General features: G+C 36.9%; 1 protein-coding gene across 1 annotated transcript in view; it reads right to left on the bottom strand.

Annotated features, from left to right (window-relative positions):
- CENPH (centromere protein H) overlaps nucleotides 1-24057 on the bottom strand; it is a 34302-nt gene continuing 10245 nt past the window's right edge. The window contains exons 3-10 of the mRNA XM_047879329.1: nucleotides 14053-14108; nucleotides 10145-10193; nucleotides 9428-9502; nucleotides 7826-7882; nucleotides 5285-5348; nucleotides 4887-4938; nucleotides 2956-3119; nucleotides 1-1189 (exon numbers count right to left, since the gene is read on the bottom strand). Coding sequence (XP_047735285.1) covers nucleotides 1094-1189; nucleotides 2956-3119; nucleotides 4887-4938; nucleotides 5285-5348; nucleotides 7826-7882; nucleotides 9428-9502; nucleotides 10145-10193; nucleotides 14053-14108 — 613 coding nt within the window. The 3' untranslated portion in view covers nucleotides 1-1093. The remainder of the gene's footprint in view (nucleotides 1190-2955; nucleotides 3120-4886; nucleotides 4939-5284; nucleotides 5349-7825; nucleotides 7883-9427; nucleotides 9503-10144; nucleotides 10194-14052; nucleotides 14109-24057) is intronic.

The raw sequence follows: 24057 nt of genomic DNA, 5'->3' as shown, positions 1-24057 counted from the left end.
TTACACTCTGGATATTTTTTTGTTTTATTTTTCAAGGTTGAGGTGCTTTATTTGCATCTCTATTTAAAGATGTTGATGGGGTGTCGGGGACTTGGGGAGATGTTGGTCACAGGGCACAAACATGCAGTTAGAAGATGGGTAAGGTTTTGGAAATCTGACGCACAGCATTAGTGGGTGGTTATAGTGGTTACAATTAACAATATTGTATTACATACTTCAAAGTTGCTAAGAGACTAGATCTTAAATGTTCTCACCACAGAAAAAAGAAATAATTATGTAACACGATGAAGATGTTAGCTAATGCCATGGTGGTCAAATCAGCCCCCTGTACACCTTCAACTTACACAATGTTGTCAATTTTATCTGTGTATTAAAAAAAAGAGAGAGAGAAAAAAGAATCTGTGGGGAGATAAATATAAAATGAGATTTATCTGAATAAAATACAACTTAGAGTTGGAAAAAAACACAAGAAGTGGATATCATTTTCTAATATTTCTAATATTTTAGTTGACTGACAGATGCACAGAAGTATTCCAAATGATGGTGGTCGGGAGGATGGGCTAAATGGGTGATAAGTATTAAAGTGGACACTTGTGATGAACATTGGATGTTGTATGTAAATGACAAATCACTAAATTTTACTCCTGAAATTAATATTACACTGTGTGTTAACAAACTAGAATTTAAATAAAAACTTGAAACTGCAGATAGAAAGACATACAGAAAGAACGAAAGAACGAAAGAATGAAAGAAAGAAAGAAAGAAAGAAAGAAAGAAAGAAAGAAAGAAAGAAATTCCAAATGACAGTTGGGATTGCCAGGAATGTTGTAAAAAAATGTCTACATTCAGTGGAAAGCCAGATGAGATGTCTTTTGGGAGGGAACTTTGCAAGACTAAAATCTTCAGATTCTTTTGGAGTATGCCAGTCACTTTAATTATCATATTTAAAACAATAGATTCCGTATTATAGTGTTAAGTTACAAACAATTTGCAGTATTAGAATAGTTCCAAACACACTAAAAAAAATTACTTGAAATATGCTATTTAAATGATATATGAAAGATAGAAACAAAAAATAATAAAACAGAAATTCTTATTTGATCATGGTGAGATTCTTCTCAAGCTGTAGAACAATTTCCTTAAAGGCAGAATCCTCTGCCCAGTTGGCTTTACTTCCTAAAATGAGGTTCTGTAATTAAAAAAAAAAATAGAAGAAAATTTTTACATTAAATTTTAAGTACTTTTGAAAATTTAACAAGCTTTTTAAAATTTTTTTTTTTTTTCAACGTTTATTTATTTTTGGGACAGAGAGAGACAGAGCATGAACGGGGGAGGGGCAGAGAGAGAGGGAGACACAGAATCGGAAACAGGCTCCAGGCTCCGAGCCATTATCAGCCCAGAGCCCGACGCGGGGCTCGAACTCAAGGACCGCGAGATCGTGACCTGGCTGAAGTCGGACGCTTAACCGACTGCGCCACCCAGGCGCCCCTAACAAGCTTTTTAAAAATCTGCTTTCAACGATGTTTTGAAATATCTACCAAACTAGGTGTCAGCATTTACTCTATGAAAAAAATACATTCTTGTATATTAATTTCCACTTTAAGTAAGACTTCGGCCTTGATCCCCATAATGCTAAGGAATATTTACAATGTTTATAACAATTTTTTCTGCTTCATCAGTTTTGTGGATAGTTTTTACCTGCTAAGGAGTTTTACAATGGTATTCTAGATTAAAGGAAAAAGACTGCAGCTCCGATTCAGAGTCATTTTGCACTTCTACGGTGAAAAATAGCTTAAGCATAAACTGTTATGCCCTATTTATTATTTTAAAACTATGGCTCAATGATAGCAAGTTACTAATTGAAATCCTGTTAAAACAGATTTTAGAATATAAATGTTATATTGTTTTGTACAAAATTATAAAATTTGGTCTATCTATAGTATTTTCTTGCTCTTGGGCTAGTGTTTATAAATCCAATTAAATTACAAAGGCAAGTGGAAGTAAGCATTCAAATAGAAGTAAACCCATTAGGGGCAGGAGCTCCTAAGGTAGCCACAACTATGTTCTGCTTAACAAAGCAATGATTTCATTAAATAAGACTTAATTAAGAGTATATGAATAAAACTTTAGAAAAGCAAAATAACAGAAGACTCAATGTAGTAGAAGGGAACATGTACCCAAAAAAATTAAAATAATCCTGTCCTTATAATGCAATCCTCCACTTGAGGATAGCCTAGGGGACTTCCTTAACTCCTAATCAAGTAACCCACTGTTACTAAAACGTAGGTTTAAGACCTGAGGACAAATTTCTTATGCTCAGATACAAGAACTCATATTCTACAAGGATATGCTTTACACATAATAAGCATTTGCTTTGACACATAATAGGCAGTTAATAAAGGAACACATAAAATTTAAGAGGTGAAAAAAGTTTTTAATAGGTGACATGATAATAACTACCAACACTTACTGAGAATTTAATTTGGCCAGACATTATACTAAACAGATTAACATGAATTATCTTCTTCAGTTTTCACAACCTCTCTTTCTAAACAGGGAAACTGATGTTTAAAAAACCTTAAATTATTTGTTCAAGGTCCAGAACTATTAAACTGCAGTCAGTATCGTAATTCTAGATTCCCATCACCCCCATCCATGTTTTCCCCATTCTCCCTAGTTCAAGTCTAATGGTCTCCACCATTATACCATTCTGCCTTCACGGAGCTGCTAAAATCATTCCACTTATAAGTGCCTAAGATTAAACATAATAAAAAAATCAAAGCCTTAAATATTAAATACACATAAATTCCAAATATATGTAAGCAGACTAGTATACAGTATTACATTCATGATTTTTTCAGGGTCAAAGACTAACTGAAAGCAAATCTGAAAATAAGAGAAACAATCATTTTTAAAAAGTTCTTTACCTCCTTTCCTAATTTATATAAATGTTACCTGGAACACATGTTGAATCACTGTAGTAACTTGTATCTCCGTCTGTAGGTTTTGTTGTACGGTCTTTATCTTGTCTGAATTTTCCATAATGGCCAAATCATCTTTCTGTTTGCTCTTTTCAGTCTGTATTTCTAAAAGCTTACTTTCTGAAGCTTGTTTTAATTCTATTAGGTTAAAAATAAAAACAAAAAAACACTACATATAACAACTACAAACAAGAATACTGAAAAACTGTGAAGCAGAACAGTTCCTGTCTATTTCAGTCAAAAGAAAATATGTAATAAGCATCATTTTAGGGTGCAAAGTTCCATTTTGATCTGAAAATGACTTTTGTGGTACAAAATACCAATATTTTAATTTTACACTTAGCAATGTCCTCCATGAAATGTTTACAGTATGTATGTATGACAACGATGGCTGTCTACATATATTTGAAGGGGCATCATGTTAAGTGGACTTATACCGGGCTGCCAAAAGAATAGACAGAGATATACATAAGGAAATATTTTTTCCTCCTTTATTTACATAAATGACATATCAACAAGATAAATTTTCACCGAAAAGATTCTCTTCTCCAGAGATAAAAATATCAGCAACCTTTTAGTGTAGTTCCTGAAATGTTCTAAGAATTAAACGATTTGAAAACATAAATGGGTGTGTCCCAGGAGCTTGGTTCCTTGACATTAATGGATCAAAAGTAGGTTGGGATCAATGGAAAAAACATTAAACATCCAAAAGATGATTAGATCAGATGACCAAGACTACTTCTAACCCTGAGATTACTTACAAACAGGCAAATTTGTGTGATATTTAAAAATAAATTATGCCTATACTATTAAGTAAAAAAGGCAGTTTACAACATAGAATAAAATGAGGCCAACTTTGATAAGAAATAAGCACTGAAGATGATTATCTCTTGATAGTTTACTTTTCCTAAGTATACTTTTCTGTTTCTAAATTCTGAAAATGTGTATTACTTTTGAAATAAACATTTCAATAACTTTAATACAAAAAGCCATCTCATTCATGTTCATTAAGTTAAAAAGCTGTAGAATCATATGTATCAACCGATCATTTAAAATAATGTATATGTATATTAAAAAATTATGTACATATTAATATGTTTATATGAGCAGGGAAAAATGCTGGAATGATATATGCTTAACTGTGGTCACATAGGAAGGAGGTTATGAATTTCACACTATACTTTTCCGTATCATTTTTTTTTCACTGAGAATGTATTAATTTTGTGATTTAATGGTCTAAAACAAACAAAAAAAATCAAGCTAAATACACTTTAATACTACTTTTATTTATTTATTTTTTAAGTTTATTTCAATTTATTTATTTTGAGAGATACGGTGTGAAGTAGGTAGAGAGAGAGAGAGAGAGAGAGAGAGAGAGAGAGAATCCCAAGCAGGCTCTGTACTGTCAGTACAGAGCCCGAGACAGGGCTTGAACTCATGAAACCGTGAGATCATGACCTGAGATCATGACCAAGAGTCAGATGCTTAACCAGCTGAGCCACCCAGATGCCCCTGACTACTACTTTTAAAAATGCCATGTGTAGGGGCACCCGAGTGGCTCAATTGGTTGAGCATCCAACTTCAGGGCAGGTCATGGTCTCGAGGTTCCTAAGTTCGAGCCCCATGTCGAGTTCCGCATGGACAGATCAGAGCCTGGAGCCTGCTTTGGATTCTCTGACTCCATCTCTTTTCTGCCCCTCTCTCCCGGACTTGCACGCGCTCTCTCTTTCTCAAAAGTAAACTAAAAAATTTTTTTAAAAATGCCATGTGTAAAATTATGAGAAAATTTGAAAGCTAAGAAATTTCTCAATGGCTGAGATAACTGGCCTTATCAATCTCCATAGTAAGTGAAAATGTTTTCTACAAGAAAACAAAACGAAAGGCAAAACAAACTGTTCTACATACGTAATCTCTTCTTTCTAACATCAAGCAGTTTTTCCTCCAAATCCCAAGATTCCTGTTATTAGAAATAAAGATTAAGGCACATTACCTAAGAACAAACCTGTAACACTTACATCATTGAATTTTATCTATTAGTTCTCCTTTTCCAAACCTCTATCTAGCTCTCTGATCCCTTTATTTCCATACAAAAAAGAGACAAAGGACAGCAGCTTAAATTACAAGTAGATAATTAGCCACAATGTCAGAAATAACTGAGTTATGAAAAAGAGGAAACTTCAGGACTGTGAATTCCAATCATACCAGTAACCTCTGGGAAATCCTATATAATGATACACAATACAGTTGCCAGCATCAAGTTACTGAAATCATGAGAATGTGTAAAGAGCCCAAAGTGCAGTTACCTGCTGTGACTTCATGATTAATTTGTTTAGCTTTAATATGTGTTTCATGTTATCGATGAGCACACTGAAAAGGAATAAAAAATATGACTTGTTAACCTTAATTAAAAATAAAAAAATCTCATTAATGAACACACATCGATTACTGTCTATTTCCTTTCATGGAATTTACTGTATACTTTAATAGAAAGTCATCATTTAACAAAATAAACTGGAGAAGTTTGATGTAAACTAAATTTGTATTTAAAATTAAAGATGCAGGGGCGCCTGGGTGGCTCAGTTGGGTCAGGTGTCCAACTCTTGATTTTGGCTCAGGTCATGATCCCGTAGTTCATGGGTTTGAGCCCCATGTCGGGTTCCATGCTGGGTTTGGAGCCTGCTTGGAATTTTCTCCCTCCCTCCCTCCCTTCCTCCCTCTCTCTCTCTACCCCTCTGTCCCTCCTCCTCCCAGGGCCTCCCTAGCGGTCTCCGCCCTCCTCCCCCCCCCCCCCCGCAGCAACCCCCCACTGCTCACTCTCTCTCAAAATAAGTAAACTAAAAAAAATTACAGATGCAAAAAAAATAATAAAAACAATAAAATTAGAGATGCATTTCCCTAGAAAAATCTGTAATCACAGACAAAAAAATATTAAATTTAAGCATGTATGAATGTTTCTAAAAATCTATTTTGGAGAAAAAGCCCTAATAACTTGCTAATAAGCTGCTTTAAAATAAATACATTTTATTTTTTAGAGCAGTTTTAGGCTGATAGCAAAACTGAAGGAAGGGACCCATTTGCCCCTGCAATGACACAAGCACAGCCTCCTTGACGATCAACATCCCCCAGGATAAAGAAAGATCTATTCATCACAAATGAATCTACATTTAACACATCATTATCATCCAAAGCACAGTTTACATTATGGTTCACTCTTGGTACTATACATTCTATGGATTTGACAAATGTACAAAGACATGTATCTATCATTATAGCATCAACAAGAATAATTTCACTGAATAAGCTGTGTTTTTACCCTCATGTCTTCAACAAAAACCTGTGTTAGGCACCAGGAATGTAAAGTAGAATAAAACACAGAGAGGAAAAAAATCTGTTGAAAGAGATAAATAAATCCACAACTATAGCACAGTGCCACTACAACCAGCAATAAATATGAACTGCTGAGAGTTAAGCACAGAGTACAAGGGAAACCCTGGAATCTTAAAGGACATGAAATAATTACCTAGATCAACTAGTTTGGTATGGCTGGAGCCAAAGGGTGTAATGTAAGACTGGGTAAGAACAATGGTTCTTATACTTCAAAGTGCCACAGTCCTTTGTGGATCACCAGATCACCCCCACCACCCTCATTTATCTTCAGAGACTGAGTCAAAAGGTTTGGAATGGGACCAGGAATGTGATCTCTGTGATAATACTAATTGTTCTGATAAACAGCCAGGCATTTGAGAACACTGCAGAAGGAGTTTGTTAAGGAGGCTGAAAATGGGAATCTTTGCAGAGACCTGGGAAAGCTAAACTCATTTTCTACTAATTATAGCTATACTGGTTTGTAAACTTCAAAACATGCTAAAGGCACTATCAGCCTACTTGGTCTTTCTGTCCTCTTTGGGTGTCAATATGTCCTGTACCTCTTTAACTCAAGAATGTTTAAAGCTCTCCTTTCAAGGAGGGCCTAAATTCAGATTTTAGGATTTATGGAATCCTGGAGTTAAAGGGAATATGGGAGAATGCATTACCAGTCTGAACTAAGACACCCAAAAAGGGGAAGTGCTCAAATGCATCCAGCACTTTTATGGTGCTAATGGTAGGGGATCTTTTATCACAAGATTTTTAGAACAGGTAAGGCCTCTAAGACCAGACACATAGGACAAGATCATAGAGAACCTTGACCGCCAAAGTTTTTATTTTATATTCCTTCGCAAATAGTTTAACACATACAAACTCATTTCTGCCAATGAAAAATGAGGCATATAATTCCTATCTCATCGGGTTACTGGATTAAATGACATTAACCCTGTTCCTGTTTTACAGTAAACACTGAACAAAAATAAACTTTCAAAACCTTCCTTCAAATTTTCAGATTTTCTGGCTAAAAATCTCCATTGCTTCTTAGGGCTGCAATACAAACAAAATATTGGCAGGACTATAAAAAGTATAATGCTGAAGAGGGTGCACAAAACTTCCATCACTTTTCTTATTCCTCAGATACAGGTGGTTGGCATTGATGGTAAATTAAAAAAATGTCCACAAAACTGGGGTGCCTAGGTGGCTCAGTCAGTTAAGCAACCAACTTCAGCTCAGGTCATCGTTTGTGAGTTCGAGCCCCATATTGGGCTGTCTGCTGTCAGCACAGAGCCCGAGTTGGATCCTCTGCCTCCCTCTCTCTCTGCACCATGCCCCTCCTGCTCATGCTGTCGCTCTCTTTCTCTCCTTCAAAAATAAATAAAATCATTAAAAAAAATTTTTTTCCACAAAAATAAAGTCATTATGCCAATATCCCTTCTTATTCTCATCCTTAACAAATCCAGAAGAAAAAACAAACGTACCTAGTCTGGGGGTTAATTTTCTCCAGGTTTTTTTTAAGTGCAGCCGAAAGTTGCATCCTATAATGCAAGGGAAAAAAGCTTGCATTATAAAACATGGATAACATTTGTGGTACATTGAAAAGAAAAAAATTAAATATTACAAGTTAAAGATTGATTTCCTTAAATGTAACCTAAACCAAAGTAGTTTTTAATACACTACTGTAAGGGAAATACTTTGACAAATAAGTTACAGAAATGAAAATGACAAGATGGCTAGGGCTGTGCACTACTATGCTGAGGGGCTGATGACACTTGAAATCAGCCTGAGGTTTGCTCTCCCAGCCATTCACCTTGGCAAAGGGCCAGCAGGAAGCATTAAGCATTAACACAGAGATTAGCACAGGCCTGAAATGGAGAAAGGGAATATAAAGCCATACTTGAACGTAAACTTTAAAATACACCTATATACAAACAAACTCCATAAATTATTTTTAAATTCAATAATTCAAAATTATTTATTTAATAAATAAATAATAATGAAAATGCAATCAACTTAGCAATATTTAGGTCATTTCCTCACGTATGTCACACAAAAAAATTTGACTCATTAAAATAAGATCTCTTAATAGTTCTGAAGTCATCTTGAAAAATATGATCTAGGGCACATGGCTGGCTCAGTGGGCAGAGTATGCACTCTTGAATTGGGGTCATGAATGCAAGTCCCATGTAGGGCATAGAGCTTACTTAAAATTAACTAATTAATTAAAAAAAAAAAAAAATATATATATATATATATAATCTATACAATGAGCCAGTTTGAGAAGAGGGAAAAATGTTCACTTCTGGAAATGATTAAGAGGACTTTAACTACTTTTCAATTAAATGTATAAGAAATTCATCTGGGAAGGCCACAAATCTAAGGAAACAATTTAAAGTCATTCATTTAAGTGGAATTATTAATTCAGATCACAAATCTATAAGATAGCTTATTTACCTTATTCATAGCTGTATACCAACACCTACTATAAAGCTTAAGACACAGAAAGCACTCAAATATTTGTTGAATGAATTTTAAAACATGAATGAATGAATGAATGAATGAATTTTCATATAGGCAAACCTATATGAAAAATATACTTAGGAGCGCCTGGGTGGCTCAGGTAAGCATACAACTCTTGATTTTTGGCTCAGGTCATGATCTCACAGTTTGTGAGTTTGAGCCCCACTTCAGGCTCTGTGCTGTCAGAGGCGCTGCTTAGGGATTCTCAGTCTATTCTCTGCCCTACCCCACTCATGTTCTTTCTCTCAAAAAAATAAACATTAATAGTTAACCGCAGTAATGGAATCTAATAATCCTTTGAAACATTGAATGGGATTTAAACTCACCCTTCTACTTCCTTGTCTGATATTTCCTTATTAACTGAATCTTATATAACTACTTCTAATGAAGGTATTAATGAATGATGTTAACTTTTCTCTCAGGGCTCAAAATTTGTGTGACCATTATCTGATGATCATTTCACTTGATTAATCATTTAGACTAGTTAAAATATTAACTCTACCTCAAATCATACCGATTTTGCATTCAGTTCATGATGTTTATACCAAAAATTTAATAATTACCTGTGTAATGCAAGCCTTTTTATTTCAAAAGCAGTTTTCACCTCTTCAATTTCATTTTCCAGGTCTTCAATTTTACTATCAAAGAAGCATGAACAAAAGAATTTCAGCAATATAAAAAAAAAAAATTCCCCATTAGAATAAATATATAAAGCAAACCTTTTAAAAAGTAAAATGACTCTCTCTTGATAAAAATATTCTACAGACCCCCACATTGATGCATTTATAGATTTGGTAAACAGATACCTCTGAGATACTTTACTAATTATGTTGTAAGGGGGAATGCCAAAAGTGCTAATGGGATCACTAATGTAACGTAAGAACATACCGTATATCAACAACTTCTCAGTACATGCATGAAAAATTACTTGGAAAAATAAAGAAAAGGAAAAAGAAGACAATGGTGTAAGATGGGTAATAGTATCAAATCTTAGTAAAAAACACAAAATTGAGGGGCACCTGGGTAGCTCCGTCGGTTAAGCCTCCAACTCTTGGTTTCAGCTCAGGTCCTGATCTCACAGGTTGCAGGATCCAGTCCCACATCAGGCTCCATGCTGACAGCATGGAGCCTGAGTGGAATTCTCTCTCTCTCCCTTTCACTCTCTCTGCCCCTCCCCTGCTTGCACTCTCCCTCTCTCTCAAAATAAATAAATAAAAATTAAACACACACACACACACACACACACACACACACACACACAATTTAAAAATATGACATACGCTTCAATTTGCTTATCTTGCATGATTTGTTCTGGAGTTTTTTCTTCACCTACAAATAAATAATTTTTTGAAGTTAGTAACAGTTTAGAAGAGTGCTGTCCAGGGACATCTGGTGGTTCAGTTGGTTAAGCATCTGACTCTTGATTTAGGCTCAATTCATGATCCCAGGGTCTGGGATCAAACCCTGCATTGAGCTCCATCCACCTTGAGCATGGAGCCTGCTTGGGATTTTCTCTCTCTCTGCCCCACTCCTCTGCTTGCATTCTCTCTAAACAAATGAACAAACAAAAAGATTCTCTCTCTCTCTCTCTCCCTCTGCCCCTCTCCCTTCTTCTTCTTCAAAAAAAGTGCTGTCCAACAGAAATATAATGGAAGCCAGAGGCTCGAACCAAACATTTAATTTTTTTTTTAAAGTAGGCTCCATGCTAAAATAGAACTACCATACAACTCACAGGTATTTATCCAAGGGATACAGGTATGCTGTTTCGAAGGGGCACATGCACCCTAATTTTTATAGCAGAGCAATCAACAATAGCCAAAGTATGGAAAGAGCCCAATGTCCATCGATGGATGAATGGATAAAGAAGATGTGGCATACATATATACATGTATATATACACATACATACAATGGAGTATTACTTGGCAATCAAAAAGAATGAAATCTTGACATTCTCAAGTAGGTGGATGGAACTAGAGGGTATTATACCGAAGAAATTAGTCAAAGAAAGAAAGAAAAATATCGTATGACTTCACTCATATGAGGATTTTAAGATACAAAACAGATGACCATAAGGGAAGGGAATAAACAATAATAAAAAACAGGGAGGGGGACACAAACATAAGAGACTCTTAAATATGGAGAACAGAGGGTTACTGAAGGGGTTGTGGGAAGGGGGGGGATGGCCTAAATAGGTAAGGAACATTAAAGAATCTACTCCTGAAATCATTGTTGCACTATATGCTAACTTGGATGTAAATTTAAAAAATAAATAAAAATTAAAAAAAAAAAAAAAAGTAGGCTCCATGCTGGGCATGGACTTGAACTCATGAACATGAAGCTTGAACTCATGACCCTGAGATCAGGACCTAATTTGAGATCAAGAGTCAGATGCTTAACTGACTGAGCCACCCAGGTGCCCCCCAAAAACTTATTCTTTTACCACCCTCCCAATTTCCCTAAATTTAATTTTAAATTTCTCATTTCCATGTTACAAATCAAGTAAAAATATTTCAGTATAACTTATTTAAACCCAATAGGTCTAAAATATTAGCATTTTAACATGTAATTAATTTAAAATTAATAATGAAATATTTTACAATTTTTTTTCTGTATTTTACATTTATAGTTCCTCCCAAGGACTAATCACATTTCAAGTGCTCAATAGTCACATGGACTAGCGGTTACCATATGGAAGAGGCCGGTTTTAGAATAATGGAGAAAAAAAAGGAGTAAAATATTAACATGAGCAATGCAATATCAAAAAAATCATCTCTATGTCTGTTAGCAACAAACAACTAGAAATTAAAAGATAAAATTACGTTGCAAAATTTTTTTCAAAAACATGAAATATTTAAGGATAAATTTAACAAAATATGTACATGAGCTCTACAATGAACACTTTAAAATAATGAAAAGATACATTATGTATAGGTATTAGAAGAATCAATACAGCTAATACAATTTCCCCAGTATGATCTATAGAGCCCAATCAAATCCCAAACAAAATTCTAATACTTTTTTTTTTCTGTAGAAATTGTTAAGCTGGGGATGCCTGGGTGGTTCAGTTGGTTAAGCATCTGACTCTTGGTTTTGGCTTGGTTCAGGATGCATCAGGCTCTGCACTAACAGTATGGAGTCTGCTTGGGATTCTCTCTCTATCCCTGTCTCTCCCCCTCCCCAGCTCACAATCTTTTTCTCGCAAAACAAATAAACCTCAAAAAAAACAAAGAAAGAAAATGACAAGCTGATTTTAAAATGCATACAGAGGGGTGCCTGGGTGGTTCTGTCAGTTGAGCCTCCAACTTCAGCTCAGGTCATGATCTCATGGTTTGTGAGTTCAAGCCCCACGTCGGGCTCTGTGCTGACAGCTTGGAGACTGGAGCCTGCTTCGGATTCTGTGTCTACCTCTCTCTCTGCTCCTCCCCTGCTTGCACTCTGTCTCCCTCTCAAAAATAAATAAAAACTTTTTTTTTAAATGCATAGAGAAACACAAAGGACCTAGAATAGTCAAACCAATATTGATAAAGAAGAACAACACTAGAAGTCTTACAGTAGTGATATCAAGATTTACTATAAAGCCACAGTAATGAAGATACTGTGGCATTATTGTAAGCATAGACAAATACCTCAAGGGAACAGAGAAAAGAACCCCAAAATAAACCTACACATAAATAATGGAGAAAGGAAAGTCTTTGAGCAAACGGGGCTAGAAAAACTAGATTTCTGTAGGGGGAAGAAAAATGAATCTTGATTCTTAGCTCACACTAAACAAAAAAAATTAATTCAAAAAGGACCACAGAACTGAATGTTAAATCTAAAACCCAAAGCCTCATAGAACAAAACAAAGGAGAAAATCTTTATGACCTTGGAGTGGTCACAGATTCTTAGGACTTAAAATCATATACCACAAAAGACCAAATAACTTGATAAAAAGCACTGCATCAAATTAATGCCTTTGGTTCCTCAAAAGATAGTTAAAAAACAAGGCAAGCAACAAACTGGGAGAAAATACTTGCTAGTTATATACATAGATACAGAGATTCCTAGATATAAATCTATATGTATAGGTAGATACATGAAAAGAAAACCTGCATTTATAAACAAAGAATGCAAATCCAATAACACTAATAATACAATTAAAGGGGGTGCCAGAGTGGCTCAGTCAGTTAAGTGTCTGACTCTGGCTCAGGTCATGACCTCGTGGTTCATAAGATCGAGCCTCATGTCCAGGCTCTGCGCTGACAATGCAGAGCCTGGTTGGGATTCACTCTCCCTCTCTGCCCCTCCCCTGCTCGCACTCTCTCTCTCTCTCAAAATAAATAAACAAAAAATATATTTTTAGAAAGCCTGGAATATCAGACAATACACGAGAACTACCTTCAGATCTATGGACCTATAAAACAAATTGAGCAGAGTCTGAAAAGTTCCTAAGTTCAATCATGTATTCAGGTGAAGTAAGATATCTATGTGGCCCCTCAGGTTTTCCACAATTCTTTTTTTTTTTTCTTAAAATTTTTCAAGTTTAGGGGCGCCTAGGTGGCGCAGTCGGTTAAGCGTCCGACTTCAGCCAGGTCACGATCTCGCGGTCCATGAGTTCGAGCCCCGCGTCAGGCTCTGGGCTGATGGCACAGAGCCTGGAGCCTGTTTCCGATTCTGTGTCTCCCTCTCTCTCTGCCCCTCCCCCGTTCATGCTCTGTCTCTCTCTGTCCCAAAAATAAATAAAAGATAACTTTAAATCTGTTCAATGTTTAGAATTGAAAATTTGTCATTCATGTCTTTAAGCTGATCTCCCTTCTGCCTCTCATCTCTATATTCCAGTGTTTCTCAAAGTATAGATCTTAGATCACTTGCTTAACAATCATCTCATCTGCTAATTTAATCTCCAAGTTGTTGATGGTAGCAAGTTCTAGGACTCCTTCCCACAGGAATTTCCCAATTCTCTGATCAACAGAATTTAATTGTCCGGCATTGTTATTTACTTTTTAAAATCGATTTCCTGAACCCGTAACAAGTTCCTGAGGGCTGGGGCAAGCTTGTTTTTTGCCTTCTTACATAGTATACCACTATATTATGCTGCCACTCCTGTTCCTATAATAAATGAGTTTTTGTAAAGTTGATATTCTTTTCTCTAGGATACTATTCATCATCAAGCTCACAAAATCTTATTTGAAAATGAAAATACTTACTCGCATCAAGCATTGACTTATATTCCAAGAGTTGCTGTTTAGTTTGTGCTCTCAGCCTAAAAACAGATAAAGAGAAGAGAAAGTAATATATGTGTGTGTGTATTTTTTTTTTTAATTAAGTAAACTCTACTCCCAATATGGAGTTTGAACTCATGACCACTAGATCAAGAATCACATGCTCTATTGACTGAGCTAGCCAGGTGCCCCAGATGGTCATATATTTACTGAGGTTTTATTCATTAATATAGGATAAACCAACTCATTTTTTTCCAGAAGTTTATGCATTTAATGAATGTAAATAAACTCAGCAATAAGTCTTCTAGTTTTGCCTGATTTATTTAAAGTGGGCCTAAAGAGGGGTACCTGGATGGCTCAGTCAGTTAAGTGTCCAACTCTTGATCTCGGGGTCATGAGTTCAAACCCCATGTTGGGTTCCATGCTGGGCACGAAGCTTACTTAAGTAAAAAATAGGGGCACCTGGGTGGCTCAGTCAGTTAAACCTCAACTTGGGCTCAGGTGATGATCTCATAGCTCATGGGTTCAAGCCCTGCATTGGGCTCTGTGCTGACAGCTCAAAGCCTGGAGCATGTTTCAGATTCTGTGTCTCCTTCTCTCTCTGCCCATCCCCTGCTCACACTCTGTCTCTCTTTCTCTCTTTCAAAAATAAATATTTAAAAAGTTTGTTAAAAATTAAAAAAAAAAAGAAAAAGAAAAATATAATAAAGTGGGCACAAAGAGTTCCGGTTCAAGATGACAACATAGAAAAACTGAACTCAACTCCTCCACAGAACACACCAAATTACATCTATTTTTAAAAAAAATTTTTAATATTTATTTTTGAGAGAGAGACAGACAGAGCATAAATGGGGGAGGGGCAGAGAAAGGGAGACATGGAATGTGAAGCAGGCTCCAGGCTCTGAGCTGTCAGCACAGAGCCCGACACAGGGCTCAAACTCATGAACTGTGAGATCATGACCTGAGCTGAAGTTGGACACTTAACTGACTGAGCCACCCAGGTACCCCATCAAGTTACATCCATTAAATGCCCTATTCCTCTTGAAGAACTAAGGGGTGAGTGAACAGCTACTGAATAAACCAACAATAAAGAGAACAAAAAAACAGCAGGAAGAGAGATGGACACGTGCTACGATTTGGAAGAGAAACTAGCATACATAGCTCCAGCTCCAGCCGGCAAAAGTCACCAACCACACAGTCTGCACTGGGGACACCATACACAAGTGCACCCCTTCAAGTTTAGGAGAAGTAGCTTATTTGCCTAATCCATAGAAACACAAAAAATCAAGCAAAATGGGGAAACAGAGGAATATGCTCCAAAAGGAAAAATAACTCAATGAAACAAATAAACAATATGCCTGAAAAAGAATTTATTTATTTTTTTATATGAAATTTATTGACAAATTGGTTTCCATACAACACCCAGTGCTCATCCCAAAAGGTGCCCTCCTCAATACCCATCACCCACCCTCCCCTCCCTCCCACCCCCCCATCAACCCTCAGTTCTCAGTTTTTAACAGTCTCTTATGCTTTGGCTGTCTCCCACTCTAACCTCTTTTTTTTTTTTTTTTTTTTTCCTTCCCCTCCTCCATGGGTTTCTGTTGAGTTTCTCAGGATCCACATAAGAGTGAAACCATATGGTATCTGTCTTTCTCTGTATGGCTTATTTCACTTAGCATCACACTCTCCAGTTCCATCCACGTTGCTACAAAAGGCCATATTTCATTTTTTCTCATTGCCACGTAGTACTCCATTGTGTATATAAACCACAATTTCTTTATCCATTCATCAGTTGATGGACATTTAGGCTCTTTCCATAATTTGGCTATTGTTGAGAGTGCTACTATGAACATTGGGGTACAAGTGGCCCTATGCATCAGTACTCCTGTATCCCTTGGATAAATTCCTAGCAGTGCTATTGCTGGGTCATAGGGTAGGTCTATTTTTAATTTTCTGAGGAACCTCCACACTGCTTTCCAGAGCGGCTGCACCAATTTGCATTCCCACCAACAGTGCAAGAGGGTTCCCGTTTCTCCACATCCTCTCCAACATCTATAGTCTCCTGATTTGTTCATTTTGGTCACTCTGACTGGCGTGAGGTGATACCTGAGTGTGGTTTTGATTTGTATTTCCCTGATAAGGAGCGACGCTGAACATCTTTTCATGTGCCTGTTGGCCATCCGGATGTCTTCTTTAGAAAAGTGTCTGTTCATGTTTTCTGCCCATTTCTTCACTGGGTTATTTGTTTTTCGGGTGTGGAGTTTGGTGAGCTCTTTATAGATTTTGGATACTAGCCCTTTGTCCGATATGTCATTTGCGAATATCTTTTCCCATTCCGTTGGTTGCCTTTTAGTTTTGTTGGTTGTTTCCTTTGCTGTGCAGAAGCTTTTTATCTTCATAAGGTCCCAGTAATTCACTTTTGCTTTTAATTCCCTTGCCTTTGGGGATGTGTCGAGTAAGAGATTGCTACGGCTGAGGTCAGAGAGGTCTTTTCCTGCTTTCTCCTCTAGGGTTTTGATGGTTTCCTGTCTCACATTCAGGTCCTTTATCCATTTTGAGTTTATTTTTGTGAATGGTGTGAGAAAGTGGTCTAGTTTCAACCTTCTGCATGTTGCTGTCCAGTTCTCCCAGCACCATTTGTGAAAGAGGCTGTCTTTTTTCCATTGGATGTTCTTTCCTGCTTTGTCAAAGATGAGTTGGCCATACGTTTGTGGGTCTAGTTCTGGGGTTTCTATTCTATTCCATTGGTCTATGTGTCTGTTTTTGTGCCATGAAAAATAATTTAAAGTAATGATCATAAAGATACTCACCAGGCTGGAGAAAACAGTGGAAGAACCCAGTGAGATTTTCAATAAAGGCACAGAAAATACTAAAAGGAACCAATCAGAGTTGAAAACTGTAATAACTTAAATAAAAAGCACATTAGAGGCCATCAACAGATTAAAGGATGCAGAAGAATGTATCAGTGATCTGGAAGACATAGTGATGGAAAGCATGCAAACAGAATAGCTAAAAGAGAGAAGAAGTTTAGATGCACAGAGAATTCCAAACCAGATGAACCCAGGGAGGTCCAGACCATGACACATACTAATTAAAATATCAAAGGTTAAAGATAAAGAGAGGATGCCTGGGTGGCTCAGTCAGTTAAGTGTCCAACTCTTGATTTCAGCTCAAATCATGATCTCACAGCTCATGAGTTTGAGCCCCATGTCAGGCTCCGTGCTAACAGCGCAGAGCCTGCTTGAGATTCTCTTTCTCCCTCTCACTCTGCCCCTCCCCGTTCATGCTTTCTTTCTTTCTCTCTCTCTCTCAAAATAAATAAACATTTTTTAACAAGATAAAGAGAGAATTAAAAGCAGCAAGAGAAAAACAAAAAGTACCTATAAAGGAAAACCTATGAAGCCATCAGCTGATTTTTCAGCAAAAACTTTGCAGGCCAGAAACAAGTGGCATGACATATTCAAAGTACTGAAAAGAAAAAACTAACCTAAACTTGCAGGGTTATCATTAAGATTTGAAGGAGAGATAGGGTTTCCCAAAAAAAGAAAAAATAAAGAAGTTATCACCACTAAACCAGTGTTACAAGAAATGTTACAGGGGCTTCCTTAAGTAGAAAAGAAATGGCCAAATAAGATATAAGAAAACGATACATGAAAAGATGTAAAATATGACAAGATATATATAAAATGTGGAAAACACAGTAAAAAGGGTAGAGAAGGGGAAAATATTTTTTCTTCCACAGTTTCCTGGTTTTTGTTTTTTTTATAGAATATGTTTGAACTTAAATGAACATCAAATTAATATGGACTGCTATTTATTTGGATGTTATATAGGAACCTCATGGTAGCCACAAACCCAAAATCTATGATAGATACACAAAAAATAAAGAGAAAGAAACCAAACACTACACTCACCGATTACAAAGAAAGAGAGCAAGAAAGGTCTTTTGCAGAAAAATTACAACCACACCAGAAAACACATTTTACAAATGGCAATAAGTAGGGGCACCTGGGTGGCTCAGTCTGTTGAGCACCCGACTGCGGCTCAGGTCATAATCTTGCGGTTCGTGGATTCGTGCCCCGCCTCGGGCTCTGTGCTGACAGCTTGGAGCCTGGAGCCTTCTTCGGATTCTGTGTCTCCTTCTCTCTCTGCCCCTCCCCTGCTTGCACTCTGCCCCCCTCCCTCTCTCTCTCTCAAAATAAACAAAAATTTTTTTAAATGGCAATAAGTACACACTCATCAACAACTACTCTCAATGCAAATGGCTTAAATGTTTCAATCAAAAGACAGAGAATGGCGGAATGGATTAAAAAGAAAACAAGATCTATCTATGTCCTGCCTTAAAAGAGACTCACCTCAGACCTAAAGATGTATATAGACTGAGAGTGAAGGGATGGCAAAACATTCACCATGAAAATGGAAGCCTCCCCTCACCCCAAAAGAACCTAGGTAGCAATACTTATATCAGACAAAATTGACTTGTTTTTTCTTCTTCAAAAAAGACTTTAAAGCAAAGACTCGGGGCACCTGGGTGGCTCAGTTGTTTGAATGCTCCATCTCTTGGCTTCAGCTCAGGTCATGACCTCACTGTTTGGTGGGTTTGAGCCCCACGTCAGGCTCTATGCTGATAGTGCAGAGCCTGCTTGAGATTATTTCTCTCTCCCTCTCTCTGCCCCTTCCCTACTCACACTATCTTCCTCTTTTCTCTCAAATAAAAATAAACTTAAATACATTAAAGCAAAGACTGTAACAAGAGACAAAGAAGGGCATTACATAATCAGAAAGGAATCAATCCAACAAGAGGATGTAACATTTTTAAGTATCTACAAACCCAACAATGGAGCACCTAAATACATAAAGAAATATTAACAGACACAACAAGAGAAATTGATGGTGATACAATAATGGTAGGGGGACTTTAACACTACACTTACATCAATGGATACGTTATCCAAACAGAAAATCAATTAGGAGATAATGCCTTTGAATGACACGTTGGACCAGAGGGACAAAACAACATATATAGAACATGCCATTCAAAAACAATAGAATACACATTCTTTTCAAGTGCACAGAGTGTACTCCAGAAGAGATCATAGATAAGGTCAAAAAACAAATCTCAATAAATTGAAGATTCAAATCATATTGTGCATCTTTTTTGACTACAATGGTATGAAACTAGAAATAAATCACAATACAAAAAAACTGGAAAAAATACAGACACGAAGACACTAAACAGCATGATACTCAACAATCAGTAGGTCAGTGAAGCAATAAAAGAAAAAATAAAAAAATATATGGAGACAAATGAAAACGAAAACACAATGGCCCTAATTCTTTGTGACACAGCAAAAACATTTCTAAGAGGGGAGTATACAGCAATACAGGCCAACCTCAAGAAACAAGAAAAGACTCAAATAAACAATCTAACCTTACACCTAAAAGGGACTACAAAAAAAACAAAACCAAGGTAAGTAGAAGAAAGGAAATACTACAGATAAGACCATAAAGAAATGACATAGAGACTAAAGAAAAACTGAACAAAACAGAAAAAAGAAAATCATGAGACCAAGAACTTGTTCTTTGAAAAGATAAACAAAATTGAACAACTCTTAGCCAGACTCATCAATAAAAAAAGAGAAAGACCCAAATAAATAATATCAGAATCAAGAAAAGTAACAATTGACACCATAGAAATACAAAGGCTTATAAAAGTATACCATGAAAAATTATATACCAACAAACTGAACAATCTATAAGAAACGACTAATGCCTAGAAACACACAATTTTCCAAAACTGAACAAGGAAGAAATTAAATAGTCTTAACAGACTAATTACAATAACAAAATTGAATTGCTAATCAAAAAACCACCAGAAAGTAAAAGTCTAGGACTAGATTGATTCAAAGGTGAAGTCTACCATACACTTAAAGAAGAGTTAATACCTATTCTCCTCAAACTATTCTAAAAAGATAGAAATGATAGGAAAACTCTGAAATACATTCTACAAGGCCAGCATTACCTTGATACCAAAACAAGATAAAGACACCACACACACAGGGCGCCTGGGTGGCTGAGCTGGTTGGGCATCTGACTTCGTCTCAGGTCATGATCTCGAGGTTCATGGGTTCGAGCCCCACAAGGGGCTCTGTGCGGACGGCTTGGAGCCTGGAGCCTGCTTCGGATTCTGCGTCTCCCTCTCTCTCTCTCTCTCTGCCCCTCCACCGATTATGCTCTGTCTCTATTTCTCTCTCTCAAAAAAAAAAAAAAATTTTTAAAAAAGGACACCACACAAAAGAATTACAGGCTAATATATCCCTGATAAACACAGATGCAAAGATCCTCAACAAAATATTAGCAAACCACATACAACGATACATTAAAAATATCACTGGAGCGTCTGGGTGGCTCAGTCAGTTAAGCCTCCGACTTCAGCTCAAGTCATGATTTCATGGTCTGAGTTCGAGCCCCCCATTGGGCCCTGTGCTGACAGCTCAGAGCCTGGATCCTGTTCCAGATTCTGTGTCTCCCTCTCTTTGAGCCTCCCCCATTCATGCTCTGTCTCTCTCTGTCTCAAAAATAAGTGTTAAAAAAAAATTTTTTTTTTTTAAATATCATTCATGGGGGCACGTGGGTAGCTCAGTCAGTTAAGTTCATGGATTCAAGCCTGGTGTTCAAGGCTGTGAGCACAGAGCCTGCTTGGGATTCTGTCTCCCTCTCTCTTTGTTCCTCCCACATCCCTCCCTCCCTCCCTCCCTCCCTCCCTCCCTCCCTCTCTCTCTCTCTCTCTCTCTCTCAAAAATAAATTAAAAAAAAAAATCATTCACTGGGGCACCTGGGTGGCTCAGCTGATTAAGTGTCTGACTATTGGTTTTGGCTCAGGTCATATTTCATGGTCAGTGAATTTGAGCCCCACTTGGGATTCTGTCTCTCTCTCTCTCTCTCTCTCTCTCTCTCTCTCTCTGCCCCTCCTCCACTGACACACACACACTCTTTCTCTCTCAAAATAAATAAATAAACATTTTTAAAAAATCATTCACCATGATCAGGTGGGATTTATTCTAGGGATGCAAGGGTAGTTCAATATTTGCCAATCAATAAATGTCATACACATCTACAATACAAAGGATAAAAATCATATGATCATCTCAATAGAAGCAGGAAAATCATTTGACACAATTAAACATTCATTCATTATAAAAACTCCCGACAAATTAGAGTTAGAGGGAACATACCTCAACATAATAAAAGTCTTCCATGAAAAACCCACAGCTAATATCATACTCTATGGTGAAAAACGGGGAGCTTTCCTCTAAGGTAACAAGATGAGGATGTCCACTTTGACCCATCTTTATTCAACATAGTACTGGAAGTCCTCTCCATAGCAATCAGACAAGAAAAAGAAACGAGGCATCCATATCGGTAAGTATGTTAAACTGTCAGTATTAGCAGACAACAGGATACTATACATAGAAAACCCTGAAGATTCAACCAAAAAACCTACTGGAAGTAATAAATGAATTCAGTAAAGAGGCAGTATTTAAAATTAATACCCAGAAATCAGTAGCATTTCTATATACTAACAATGTCACAGAAAGAGGTATTTTTAAAAAACAACACCATTTACAACTGCACCAAAAGGCATAAAATAACTAGGAATAAACTTGACCAAAGAGGGAAAAGACCTGTACTCTGAAAATTATAAAACACTGATGAAAGAAACTTGATGATGGCACAAACAAAGGTAAAGATATTCCATGTTCATCTATTAAAAGAATATTGCCAAGGGGCGTCTGGATGGCATAGTCAGTTAAGCACCTGACTTCGACTCAGGTCATGATCTCAAGGTTCATGAGTTTGAGCCCTGCATGGGGCAGTCTGCTGTCAGCACAGAGCAGATCCTCTGTCCCACTCTCTCTTCCTGGCCCTCCCCCACTGACATTATCTCTTTCTCAAAAATAAAGATTAAAAAAACGTTTTAAAATATTGCCAAAATGTCCATACTACTCAAAGCAATCTACAGATTCAATGCAATCCCTACCAAAATACCAACAGCATTTTTCATTAAACTAGAACAATTAATACTGAAATTTGTAGGGAACCACAGAAGACCTCAAATAGCCAAAACAAATCTGAGAAAGAAGAATGAACCTGGAGCTTTCACGATTCCAGATATCATGATATACGACAAAACTATAGAGATCAAAGCAGTATGGTGCTATCACAAAAATAGAGAAATACATCAACGGAACAGAAGAGAGACCCCAGAAATAAACCCACATGTATATAGATAATCTGTGACAAAGGAAGCAAGAATATACAATGGGGAAAAGACAGTCTTTTCAATAAATGGTGCTGGGAAAACCGGACACTACATGCAAAATAAACTAGACTTCTTCCTAACACCATACATAAAAATAAACTTGGGGCGTGTGGGTGGCTCAGTCAACTGAGTGTTGGATTCTTGACTTTGGCTCAGGTCATGATCTCAACAGTTCATGAGACTGAGCCCCACATTGGGCTCTGTGCTGACAGTGAGGAGCCTACTTGTGATTCTCTCTCTTCCCTTCTCTCTACCCCTCCTGCATGTGTGCAAGCAAACATGCACTCTCTTTTTTCAAAATAAATAAACATTTTTTAAAAATAAACTATTGGGATTACATCAAAATACAAAGTTTTGCATAGCAAAGGAAACCGTCAACAAAAAGAACAACCTACTTGAATGGAAAAAGATATTTGCAAATGATATATCTGATAAGGGGTTAATATCAAAAATATACAAAAAAGTTGCACAACTCAATACCAAAAACACAAACAATCTGATTAAGAAATGGGCAGGCAACCTGAAGAGACATTTTTCCAAAGAAGACATACAGATGGCTAACAGACATGTGAAAAGATGCTCAAAATGACTAATCATCAGGGAAACAAATCATAACCACAATGAGATCACTCACATCTGTTAGAATGGCTAAAATAAAAGACAAGAAACAAGTGTTGGTGAGGACCCTCGTGTGCTGTTGGTGGGAATGTAAATTAGTACAGCCACTGTGGAAAACAGAATGGAAGTTCCTGAAAAAAATTAAAAAATAGAAATACCACATGATGAGGGGGGCCTTGTGGCTCAATCTGTTAAGCATCTACCTCTTGATTTCAGCTCAGGTCATGATCTCATGGTCATGAGATCAAGTCCCATGTCAGGCTCTGTGCTGAGCATAGAGCCTGCTTAAGATTCTCTCCCTCCTCTCTCTCTGCCCCCTCCCTGCTCACACTCCCTCTCATAAATAAATAAATAAATAAATAAATAAATAAATAAATAAATAAATAAATAACAAATGATCCAATAATTCCATTTGGTATTTAACCAAGGAACACAAAAACACTAACTCCAAAAGATACATGCAGTCCTCTGTTTACTGCAGCATTATTTACAATAACCAAGACATGGAATCAACCTAAATGTCCATCAGTAGATGAACAGATAAGGAAAATGTGTGTATGTATATATATACCTACACACACACAGTATTGAGTATTACACAGCCATAAAGTATGAGATCGTGCCATTTGAGACCAAAAAGGTATTATATTAAATGAAATGTCAGACTGAGAAAGATAAATACCATATAATTCCACACATAAATGCAATCTAAGGGAAAAAATGAATAAACAAAAATCAGAATCAACACTATAAATACAGAGAACTAATGGTTGCCAGAGAAGAGGAAGGTGGGTGGGGGTTGGGCAAAATGGGTGAAGGGGAGAGGGAGATACAGGCCTCCAGTTACAGAATGAGTATGTCCCGGGAATAAAAAGCAGAGCATGAGGAATACAGTCAATGATGTTGTAATAGTGATATCATGGGACAGATGGTAGCTATACTCCTGGTGAACACAGCATAATGTACAAACTTCAAATCAGTGAGTTGTACAACTGAAGCTAATGCAACACTGTGTCAACTACACCGAAATCTTATGGGGTGCCTGGCTG

Source organism: Prionailurus viverrinus, chromosome A1 (genome assembly GCF_022837055.1).
Source record: "Prionailurus viverrinus isolate Anna chromosome A1, UM_Priviv_1.0, whole genome shotgun sequence".
In the NCBI taxonomy this organism is placed as follows: domain Eukaryota; kingdom Metazoa; phylum Chordata; class Mammalia; order Carnivora; family Felidae; genus Prionailurus; species Prionailurus viverrinus.
The sequence above is the reverse complement of the archived record's forward strand: the minus strand, read 5'-3'. Positions and strand labels throughout refer to the sequence as shown.